General features: G+C 42.7%; 1 protein-coding gene across 1 annotated transcript in view; it reads right to left on the minus strand.

The window, feature by feature from the left end:
• LOC138945934 (uncharacterized) overlaps positions 1-12,500 on the minus strand; it is a 165,348-nt gene that overhangs the window by 103,729 nt on the left and 49,119 nt on the right. Inside the window, exons 2-4 of the mRNA XM_070317463.1 lie at positions 6,974-7,137; positions 5,916-6,078; positions 3,987-4,150 (exon numbers count right to left, since the gene is read on the minus strand). Coding sequence (XP_070173564.1) covers positions 3,987-4,150; positions 5,916-6,078; positions 6,974-7,137 — 491 coding nt within the window. The remainder of the gene's footprint in view (positions 1-3,986; positions 4,151-5,915; positions 6,079-6,973; positions 7,138-12,500) is intronic.

Consider the following 12,500-nt stretch of genomic DNA (forward strand, 5'->3'; position numbering starts at 1 on the left):
ATGCTTTGTACACATAAACTGACAACTTTCGAACAATACCTTCATTCACAGATGCCATAAGCATAGAAAACTTGTGTAAACTTGGGTTTCTATCAAACTTAGCAGGAATAAACTGGCATCGCAAATCACGAAGTGCGGGGCAACAAAGCACAAAACGAAACTCATCTTCCTTACGTTCCCTGCACAATGGGCATAACAACATATCCGCATCGATTAACGTGCACAAATAGTTCTGTTATTCCACCTCGGAATCTTGCCATAAGAGAGAGAGAGAGAGAGAGAGAGAGAGAGAGAGAGAGAGAGAGAGAGAGAGAGAGAGAGACAGAGAGATACAGAGAGAGACAGAGAGAGAGACAGAGAGAGAGAGAGAGAGAGAGAGAGAGAGAGACAGACAGACAGACAGACAGACAGACAGACAGACAGACAGACAGACAGACAGACAGACAGAAAAGAACAGTTTCAAATTAAAGAAAAAACGACCAGAGAAGTCAAAATGTAAGCACCGTTCAGCATTTGACGGTTCAGGTAAAATACGTTTGAGCAGACAGAGAGATGGAGAGATTTGTTTGTTTATTTGTTGCTTAACGTCCAGCCGACTACGCAGAGCCATATCAGGACGAGGAAGGGGGGGATGAAGGGGGCCACTTGTCAAGCGATTCCTGTTTACAAATGCACTAACCCATTACTTGTGTCCCAGCAGGCTTTAGTAAAACTAAATTAATACCTACTGGAAGATTACCAGTTTCCAGTATGTTAAAATAGGCTTAACCTATCTACTGCTGGACTTACATCAGAACACTAACAGATTAAACTATACATGAATCGCGATACAAGCGGCAAGAGAAGAGATTTTTGGAAAAAATACAGGTGAATGAACAAGAAGGCAGAAAAAAGAAAAGAATTCATGAAGAAAAAGAGAGCATGACAGGAAAGAGGAACCAAAAATCTACCTAACAGCAAACTAGAAAGCTCCTGCGGTTCCAAAAACAGGAGGGGCCTTTAATTTCATAACCGCAGTGCCCCACTGCGGGAAGATGGAGAGATCACAATGTTATAATTCCCAATTGAACTCAAATAACAATTCTAATTGATGATGAAAACACTTAAAGTCAGTACGTAAGCACCACATGGCGCTGCGATGTTTGGAGCAAGTAGCTATTACAATATGCAGTCTTTTGGGCCTGACTACGTCTCTGTTGAATGCAACATGTCAATGCACAAAGAAATAAAGCCACATTAAAGAAAAGTGGGGATAATAACTGTGCATAATATAGGGGGGGGGGGGGGGAGGGGGGGGGGGTCAAATTCAAGAAATGTAATCCAAAAGGCAAACACAAATTGTGTGTACGAGTTGTCGCTTCTATTGAAAATACTGCCAAAACAGATTGAAAACACACACAAAAAGAAATCCACAACGCTTGCATGGAATAAATACCAACTCAGCATAACACACGTTGTCTCTACCTATAATATTCCCGAAGTTGCAAGGGGAAACGCGCATTAATCTTGTATTATCCTACATACGTGAGTGAGACACCCGTGAAATTAATAATCGTTACAAAAAGCTCTAAATATGTTAAAAAAAAATCAGACAAGGAAACTCAAGGCATCCTGTCAGGGAGAGAATGAGTCGAACTCATTTTGACCTGAGTTCAGGATGACGGCAAAGTGGAATCGAATTCCATGACCTACATTTTGTGGGTGTGTGCGTCTTTTTATTCTGTTGTTCAGGACTTCTATTAGCCAACGGGTTTACGAGACTACTCGTCTGCAAAGGTAGCACAATAAATCAGTGTGAAAAACTACTTTGTTCGCAATGGCAACAACTGGGGCGCACGTGCTGGTAGAGAAGACACCAGTGGCAACTTGTAACTCGGTTACGAGCGTTTAAAGATGCCGTCTAGCCCGTGCAACCATATTGCAAATCATTTTAGATCTACTCAGGCGACGGGCGCAGTGGCGTGGTGGTAAGACGTCGGCCTCCTAATCGGGAGGTCGTGAGTCGCTGCGGCCTGGTGGGTTAAGAGTGGTTTTTTTCGATCGTCCAGGTCAACATAGGTGCAGACCTGCTTGTGACTTAACTCCCTTCGTGTGTACACGCAAGCACAATACCAAGTGCGCACGGAAAAGATCCTGTAATCCACGTCAGAGTTCGGTGGGTTATAGAAACACGAAAATACCCAGCATGCCTCCCCCGAAATCGGCGTACTATGCTGCCTGAATGGCGGGGTAAAAACGGTCATACATGGGAGTCTAAGCCCATGAACGAAGAAGAAGGAGAAGGAGAAGGAGAAGGAGGAGGAGAAGAAGAAGAAGAAGAAGAAGAAGAAGAAGAAGAAGAAGAAGAAGAAGAAGAAGAAGAAGAAGAAGAAGAAGAAGAAGAAGATCTACTCAGGCTAAGCCTTCCCATTGGACACGAACCAAACATGTTAAGCCTGGCTGTTTTCTGCACACAGTGGGATTTTATTTAAGGTGATACATCCAGCACACTCTGCAAAGAAAGCATCCAACCTTTTGATTTTGAATAATACACTACATTGGGGTGTGCACGTTAAAGATCCCACGATTGACAAAAGGGTCTTTCCTGGCAAAATTGTATAGGCATAGATAAAAAATAAAATGTCCACCAAATACCCGTGTGATTTGGAATAATAGGCCGTGAAAAGTAAATATTCGCCGTAATGGCTTGAGATTTACTGGCCGATGTGAATGCGTGATATATTGTGTAAAAAATTCCATCTCACACGGCAGAAATTAATATGTAGAGCGCTTGGAGAACGTCAAGCGCTATATAAATCTCCCATATAAAAAATATATAAATAATAACGAGGATATTAATTTATATGGCGCAAATCCTCAAAACAGTTCTTCTTGTCGTTCGCAAAAATAAAGCGGGAATGTGTGTAGGTGAAGGGATATTCAGTTTCACTACAAGCATGAACACATTTATTTATTTATTTTATTTATTATGGGAGCTTATATAGCGCGAACCACAACTGTGCTCTCCGCGCTTTACATATTAATTTCTGCCGTTTGAAATGGAATTTTTTACAGACAGACAGACAAACAGACATTTTTTTTACACACAATATATAACGCATTCACATCGACCAGCAAACTTCAAGCCTATTAGGCGAACATTCACCTTTCACGGCCTATTTCACATCTGCGGAGATATAACTCAACGTCAACAAGGGAAGGATGGCATATTTAAGGGCTAAGAAATAAGTAGGGGGAGGTGCCGAGGGGAAAACATCAAGCTTCGTTTACTAGATCCTGATATCGTTTTTCAAGGTTTTGGTTGCGGTGACGGTAATGTGAATGACTCACACAAATCTATAGGTACGTTCTCTAAGCACAGAGCTGCTGCAGGCTTAACGAATTGGTGCACGGAGTGAATAAGAGAGAGAGAGAGAGAGAGAGAGAGAGAGAGAGAGAGAGAGAGAGAGAGAGAGAGAGAGAGAGAGATAAAGAGAGATAGAGAGGGAGGGAAAGGCAGAGGGAAAGGCAAAGGGAGGAAGAGAAGGCGGGAGTAAGACAGAGAGGGAATGAAAGACAGACAGACAGACAGATATACGGAGACACAGAGAAAGGGGAGGGGGGAGACATACGAAGCAAAGACACAGATACGTATTTCGAAATACAAAACAAACACGTTAACAACGATGCTACACATTTAAGGCAGGGCGAAAACGTCCAGAACACCACAGACTTTCATGCATGCATGGTGATCATAAAGGACAACAACAACCACCACCAACAACAACAACAACAAAAACACATTACCGCCAAAATACAACACAACCAAGATGTTCTCATAGCCCTTGGTATGGTCGTGTTAGACCTTCCACCAATCTGTCTAAATACAACAAATACTTCTCCCTAACCCCAACATCTTCCACGACAAGAAGAACCGCCACCCCAACAACAACAGCAACAAAACCACTACCACAAACACAAAATTAACTGCAGCAGTCTATGCTCACCTCTCCATACTTGTAGCCCATGTACTTGCAGGCCAGGTTGGTGGCAGCGTCGTTGAAGGCCCAGTTACACACGGCCCCCCAGCCCAGGTCAGCTATTCGGGCCTCCAGGCGTCCTGAGGTGATCACCCCGTTGGACTCGCCGTCAACTAACCGTATCTCCAACACTGCAACACACCACATATACAAGTAAGATACAGATACCGATACAGGCACAGGTACTGTAACAGATACAGGGCCCCAACCCAGGCCAGCCTTTGACAATCACTCCGTTGTTCTATCCGTCTATATAGCTATTCTGATGAACACGTGGGGGAATTCGGGGGCTGTGATTGGATGGTCTCTTCCGATCATCAAAGCATAATGCGGCGGACGTCGGCCATTTTACTCAATATCCAAAAGCATATTGAGAAAAATGGCCGACGCATGATTCCGGTTTACCCATCTGTACCACGGCGATGTTTCTATCGACAACAGCATACACTGACAACTTAAAAAGTTGTTTCAGTTGTGAAGTCGAATGCACTTGGAGTCAGTTTTTCTTCCAAAGTCAGAAAGCGTGTAGCGGTGTGCATGTCTGCGCGAACATGATGCGCGTAAGAAGTTTGTCTGCTATCAAAACCTGAGATCAACGCATCGACGCAAAAACTGTCATTTTGTAAGTTTGGAACAACAAATCAAGGTCAGAACAGCTATATAATCGCTATTGTGTTTTCAGCGTAGCAATAGGGTCCGATATTTAGACTCGAACAAGTATAATGCGACGAGTCGAAGACGAGTCGCATTATACTTGTCTCGTCTAAATATCGGACCCTATTGCTACGCTGAAAACACAATAGCTGGTAATCAGCCTCATTTCTAGCACTGCAGTTGCACATTGCACATACAGGTTAGAATACAAATACAGATATTGTAACAGAGCCCCAACCCAGGTCAGCCTGTCACAATCACTCCGTTGTTTTTCTTCGTCCACCAGCTTCATTTCTAGCACTGCAACTGCACATTGCAGATACAGATTAAAATACATAATTATACAGATATTGTAACAGGTACAGAGCCCCAACCCACGCCAGCCTGTGACAGTCACTGCGTTGATCTCTCGATCCGTCTACCTGCCGCATTTCTAGCACTGCAATTGTTCATTGCACATACAGGTTAAAATACAGATACAGACACTGTAACAGATACAGAGCCGGCCCCAACTTCGTTTTTTTCTTCGTCGATCAGTGGCTCTTCTAGCACTGCAATTACACATTACAGATATAAGTTAAAATACAAATACAGATATTGTAACAGAATACAGAGCCCCAAGTGACAGGTGGCAATCACCCCGTTATTCTTCCCGTCAACGAGCCGCATCTTCAACAATGCAACACATCAAAGATACAGGTAATATTACCAGATACAAAGCCCAAACTCAGGTTTGCCTCTGATTACCATCACTCCGGTGTTCTCTCCGTCCACCATACGCATTTCTAGCCCTGCAACGCATCTCAAATACATATACAGGTACAGATTCAAGTTAAAATACAAATACAGCTATAAACACCTGTAGACACCTCAATAGATACAGAGCCTCTGCGTCGACCGCCTTGTTATTCTCCTCGTCAACCAGCTACATCTCTGGCGCTGCATCACACATATACATATATGCAGATACAGAAACGGATGCAGATACAGTAAAAGAGTCAGAGCTCAAGCCAGCCAAGCATCGATGTGCACTGTGGCGATCTCCGCGTTCTTCTCTCCGTACATGGAATTACAGAGACATGTACAGACACAGATACATTTACAGAAACAGATACAAATGCCGATACATATAGAATAACAGATACGGAGCCCTATCCCAGATAAGACTGATTATGCTATGAGGCTTCCAAATCGAAGCAAAATAGTGTTAAGGTCACTATGCCGAACTAGTGCGCAACCTACTGTCTCTTGTGTTGTTGTAGCAGACGACACTGAAGACCTCACAGTTTGACACGCTCTGCTCATACACTGAACAGCTGCCCAGGCCCGTGTACGAACGGGAACAGTACACGTAGTAAGGATGCACACCGTTTGTTCCGTTCCCGTACATGTCGCTCAGTATCGACTGAAACATTATGGAGAACAAACCCACGTATTATTATTATTATTATTATGAACATTTGTGCGCCTAATCTAAATATAGCCCTAGGCGCTTACAAAATATAGTAGTATCGAGGTAATGTCTACAGTCTGCCTGCAGCCACAACACTAACCTAGCTGTTCGTACATCATGTGCATGCGATTGAACACGTCCTAATCAAGTGTGTGGACGTAACAGATATTCGTAAATGAAAATAGTTTTAAACATGGAGAGCAAAACATATTTAAAATAATAGTATGTTATAATTTAGGGAGATTACAAAATATAAAAGTTAAAAGTTACATTTAAACTGAGACAGGAAACAACATCCAATCAGTCCCGAACAGCCTAATCTGTTTAAGGGACATAACAAGACAAACAAAACTGCAACTAACCTGTATATATAAGAACTGCCCTGTAATATCCGGATGATAAGGTTTAAACGGCTTGCCTTCCAATATGAGTTTTAAGTCTCCAACCAGACCAAACCAGGCGCAGCTGGGTTTCGAACCTAAACCTTCCGCACGGAAGGCCGACGGTTCTTAGCACTAGGGAAAGAGATATTGCTTATACACTGTCCTACAGGCTAAATATTTCGCCTCTTGAGGACATGATATGGGTTATATGATAATTTGAGTTTTTACGCCCTCACGGCTTTTGATGAAATACACAAGTGTATGTGTGTTTAGGTGGTATCAGCCATCTGCACGTATGGCAGAATGACCGAGATCTTTTACGTGCCATTGTGGTGACACGGGGGTGGGACATGGCTTCCGTCTCTGGGTCTGGCACTAGGGTCCAGTCGCACTCCCCTTTTAAGACTCCCCAATTTAAGACTTCCTCCTTTCCTACCTCCACCAGGAGAGTATCTTTGACTCACCTTGCCCTTGGAGAATCCTTGCATCTTGCAGACGGTGCCTGCCACGTGTCCTCTGGCGTTATTGGCGCAGATTGGTTTCCAGGTAGTTCCGTCCGGAGACATCTCCACGCGGCCTGACCGATACTTGCTCGTGTCCGATCCATTCTCAAGCCTTACTTGTATTGCTGAAACGTACAATAGGAAAAAAAGTTAAAGAGAAGTATTTTTTCCAGTTTTCATAAATATTGTAACCACAAAGTCAACATTTCTATCACTTCAACTTTTTTTTCCTAGCGCTTAGCCTGTAGAACAAAACATTCATCAGAATGTATAACACATTTTTGAAAAAGCTGCAGCTGAAATCATTCTGATGAGGGACAGAGAGAATTGAATTGAATTGAACTTTATTTAACAAGGATTAAGATTTAAGGCTACGCCTTTTCTTACAATCTGTCCTTGAGAGAGAGAGAGAGAGAGAGAGAGAGAGAGAGAGAGAGAGAGAGAGAGAGAGAGAGAGAGAGAGAGAGAGAGAGAGAGAGAGAGAGAGAGAGAGAGAGAGAGAGACAATGACAATGACAATGACAATTCTTTATTTTACGAGGGTAACAGAATAAGCATTGGTATACTTTTTTGCATCAGATTTGCCTTAAGATTTAAGGCTACGCCTTTTCTTACAATCTGTCCTTGAGAGAGAAAGAGAGAGAGAGAGAGAGAGAGAGAGAGAGAGAGAGAGAGAGAGAGAGAGAGAGAGAGAGAGAGAGAGAGAGAGAGACGTAAGACGTAAGACATTTTATTGAATAAACACACACGGTTCATTTCAAAGGGGGAGGGAGGGGGTAGGGGGTAGTCGAACTCCGCGATTTTCTTGAGAAGAAAACAGAATAATGCATCGTTCTTGACGCGTCTGACTCAGATGCTAAGTCAGGAAATAACAGTTCGCGGTTTTTGTTATGGCATTTTGCAACACTGCCTGCAGTTTAGTTAGAAGAGTCAGTCTGGCATGGCACGGAGGTAGCACTGTACCAGTGTCGACACAACATGAAGGTCAGCAGTTATGTGGTCGATTTCTTCTTGAAAGGCGTTGAGGTCGACTTGGGCCAGGCGCCGGACACCCGGGGGCGTTTCCTCCTCTTGTCTGAATGATGATGTCTGTGCTGTTTCGCAGTCGTATGTCAGGACGTAGTCGTCTCCCCTTGCAATCAGCGTCTTCTTTCCACCTTTCCTCGCACACACGACTTTTAAGAGGGCGCGATTTCTCTTTTTGTTTAACAGTTTTGATTTCAGTTGGGCGTTCTTTGAGCAGTTGGAGGCTAGGTCGTAAACGTCCTCTGGTGCAAACTCTCGGTCCGTTGCTGCCAGTTCAGCTACAGTGGTTTCGTCGTCTGCTGTCTGTGACGTCACCGCACAACAAACCGCGATTTCTCTTTTTGTTTAACAGTTTTGATTTCAGTTGGGCGTTCTTTGAGCAGTTGGAGGCTTGGTCGTAAACGTCCTCTGGTGCAAACTCTCGGTCCGTTGCTGCCAGTTCAGCTACAGTGGTTTCGTCGTCTGCTGTCTGTGACGCCACAGCACAACAATACAATACAATACAATACAATAACTTTATTAATCTCTAAAAGAGAAATTGCATTGCTGAGCGTTTGTGTCCGTAATAATAACATACATAAAACATTCAAAATAAACATTTGTTCTTTGTCCTGAGAAAATACAGCACATTGGTTATCACATAAGAAAGTATATTAAAAATAAATTAACATGCATTCACCATCAACAATGCACAAACCTCTGAGTTGACAATCTCGCACGTGGTTAAGCTTGCAGTGTCACAGTGGGCAGGTGTGTGCTGTGTGACAGTGGGCAGGTGTGTGCTGTGTTGGGGTGGCCAGGCTGCGTGTTTCACGTGATCTTTCTATGGAATGTTGTTGTTTAACACTGTCACTTGTCACTGCACTGGAATTTGCGTTATCATTTTTGATCGTGGAGACAGGAGCTAAGTCTTTTAGTGGATGGATTTGAAGGTCAGGCATTGTATTGCATGAATTAATTCCCACCTGTGTTCTCCTTTGCTCTGCTCTTAACTCTGCTCGTCTCCTGTCTCGGCGGATCTGTGCTGCAGACTTTTTTCGCCACTGGCCGGTTGGTGCGGTAATGGCGGCTTCTTGTCCATGTTGGCTGGCGCTCAGTCGAAGGACAAACACTGTGTCCTCTCCCTCACCAGCAACTTTCCACGATTTAACGAGGTGGTCCGACAGAAGGGTGGCTAGGATGGATTCCACATGTGTTGGTAGTCCAACAATGGTCATCTTGACGAGTTGTAAAGCAAACACTTAGAGAGCTCCTGTCACGTCGACTTGTCTCTTACGCCAAGGGACACCCGAGAGAGAGAGAGAGAGAGAGAGAGAGAGTGAGAGAGAGAGGGGACTGGGATTGCGTCAGAAAGAACATGCGTCTGTCCAATAACTAATGCTATGGATGAGTATAATGGTTTTTGAGTCACTTGAGAAAAAGTGACTCTATGTAATCGGTCAGTGTTAGTCTGTCCGGCCGGCCGTCCGGCCGGCCGGCCGTCCGTAGACACCACCTTAACGTTGGACTTTTCTCGGAAACTATCAAAGCGATCGGGCTCATATTTTGTTTAGTCGTGACCTCCAATGACCTCTACACTTTAACGATGGTTTCGTTGACCTTTGACCTTTTTCAAGGTCACAGGTCAGCGTCAAAGGAAAAATTAGACATTTTATATCTTTGACAAAGTTCATCGGATGTGATTGAAACTTTGTAGGATTATTCTTTACATCAAAGTATTTACATCTGTAGCCTTTTACGAACGTTATCAGAAAAACAAGGGAGATAACTAGCCTTTTCTGTTCGGCAACACACAACTTAACGTTGGGCTTTTCTCGGAAACTATAAAAGTGACCGGGCTCAAATTTTATGTAAACGTGACTCATTGTGTTGTGAATAGCAATTTCTTCCTGTCCATCTGATGCCTCATATAATATTCAGAACTGCGAAAGTGACTCGATCGAGCGTTTGCTCTTCTTGTTGTTTGTTTGTTTGCTTCACGCCCAGCCGACCACGAAGGGCCATATCAGGGCGGTAGTATAATGGTGTATGCGACAATAATCACCATGCAACATATTAAAGCGTCCATCTCTGCGAGTAAATTAGATGGAAATTTATGTTAGAAGCAGTAAACCATCTTCATCCTAGGCCTGTCTTCCCATCCCCAAATGCATAAAGCTTTGACATCAGCAACGTTGAGAGAGGTGCATGACAAAGTTAAAACAAATTAAAGACACACGTATTTAGTTCGTGCTTGCGTTTAGGGATGGAATGCATCGGTGTGGGTAAACTTTGGTGGGTGTATGGGGAGGGGGTGCGGTAAAAAATGTTTCTGCCTGCATTACTTTTATAGGTGCATATGCGTGTGTTATAATCTTTTTTTGCGCGTCAAAGGAAGTCTTCCTACGTCATCCCGCAATCATGTGCATATAATTGTATGTTATATTTAATTTGTATTACAGCTTTGTATAATATTACATTTGCATTTTTATATCCATTCTTTGCTCACTCTTACGCCCCACATTCTATCATCAACCTCGAAATTGCTTATTTGACTCGTAAATGTGGAATTTCATTCAAGATAACATTGAATCAAGCCAACCTGTTGACATCTGAAAGGTGATGATTATCATCTTTCAAGAAAAATGACATTTCAGACATGTTCCATTACGATATATAGCCTAACTCACAAGGTGAAGTTGTTCTATTATTCCTTCTTATATGTAGTTTTTTTGAATAGTACAATCTTCAGTGTGAACAAAATAATGAAGAAAATACTGTGCACCCTCACCCCCGTCTTTCTTCTATTGTTGAAACTCATTCGCAGATTTAACAGTAGTAAAACGAATTCAAATTTGGACATGCAATTCCGTAGTCATGTATGTGCCTCCGAGTGCTTGGCACTTGGTTTGACACTTTCTTTTCAGTATATACTTTCATGACCTGTTGTGTTGCTAATTAAAAGTGTCATATTTCATACAATGATAGCAATTCACGAGAGAGAGAGAGAGAGAGAGAGAGAGAGAGAGAGAGAGAGAGAGAGAGAGAGAGAGAGAGAGAGAGAGACAAAAGAGAGAGAGAGAGAGAGAGAGAACTCAGAACTCAGAACTCAGAACTTTATTACATAAGGATAAAGGTTTTAGGATTAGCCTAATCTTCCAACCTGTCCTTGGAACATATACAGAGAATAATTGTAAACGAAAGCAAAGACTGCGCACATACACACACACACACACACACACAAACACCCACGTATACACACACACTTACACACACAAACTCACACACACACACACACACACACACACACACACACACACACACACGCACACACACACATGCACACACACACACACATGCTCGCGCGCGCGAGCGTGCGCTCGCATACCTACACACATGCACATGCTATCATTTCATACCTGAAAGGAACAGTATCTAATCAAAGTATTAAACTAGTAAAACATCAAAATAATGGTCGAGTATAAACATAAAAAACAAAACAATTAAGAGCATTGCATACATTATCCGAGTACACAATGGAAACTAGACATCAGGGGCAGTTTATAGTGTGATCACATGTGTGTGCAAGTGCCTTTTAAAGGCATTTAATGATGCGGATCGTTTGATTTCTATTGGCAAAGAATTCAACAGAGATGATCTTGAAAAAGCTAAGCTGGATTTATAAAGATCTATACGAGGAATTGGAGGAAGTAAATTTTGAGACCCATACCTCTTCGTAACATGTGTAAACTAGGATTGCACATAACTGGGCACATCACCATGAACTAGTTTATACATAAAGACATTTTCTTTGGTGTTTAACGTCGTTTTCAACCACGAAGGTTATATCGCGACGGGGAAAGGGGGAGGTGGGATAGAGGCACTTGTCAATTGTTTCTTGTTCGCAAAAGCACTAATCAAAAATTTGCTCCAGGGGCTTGCAACGTAGTACAACATATTACCTTACTGGGAGAATGCAAGTTTCCAGTACAAAGGACTTACCATTTCTTACATACTGCTTGACTAAAATTTGTACAAAAATTGACTATATTCTATACAAGAAACACTTAACAAGGGTAAAAGGAGAAACAGAATCTGCCAGTCGCCTCTTACGACATGTTGGGGAGCATCGGGTAAATTCTTCCCCCTAACCCGTGGGAGGTTGTATGCAAGGTGGGTTTTTAGGGGAAGGAAAGTAAGGCTGTTTAACTTCATTTCTGTAGACATGTGCGATTCATAGAGGATACGTGTTGCAGCACGACGGTACAAAGAATTGAGTTTTAATAAGTGAACATCACTGCAGCCATCCCACAATGTCGAAGCAAAATTAATATGAGGCATTATATGAGCATGAACGAACATTTTCAATGTTTCAGACTTCGCATAATGTTTGAGTTTTGACAACAAATACAAATTCCTTGTTAACACTTTGCAGAGGTTGCTTATGTGTGCTTGCCATTTCATTTCTTCATCAACAGTTACA

Source organism: Littorina saxatilis, linkage group LG1 (genome assembly GCF_037325665.1).
Source record: "Littorina saxatilis isolate snail1 linkage group LG1, US_GU_Lsax_2.0, whole genome shotgun sequence".
NCBI lineage: Eukaryota > Metazoa > Mollusca > Gastropoda > Littorinimorpha > Littorinidae > Littorina > Littorina saxatilis.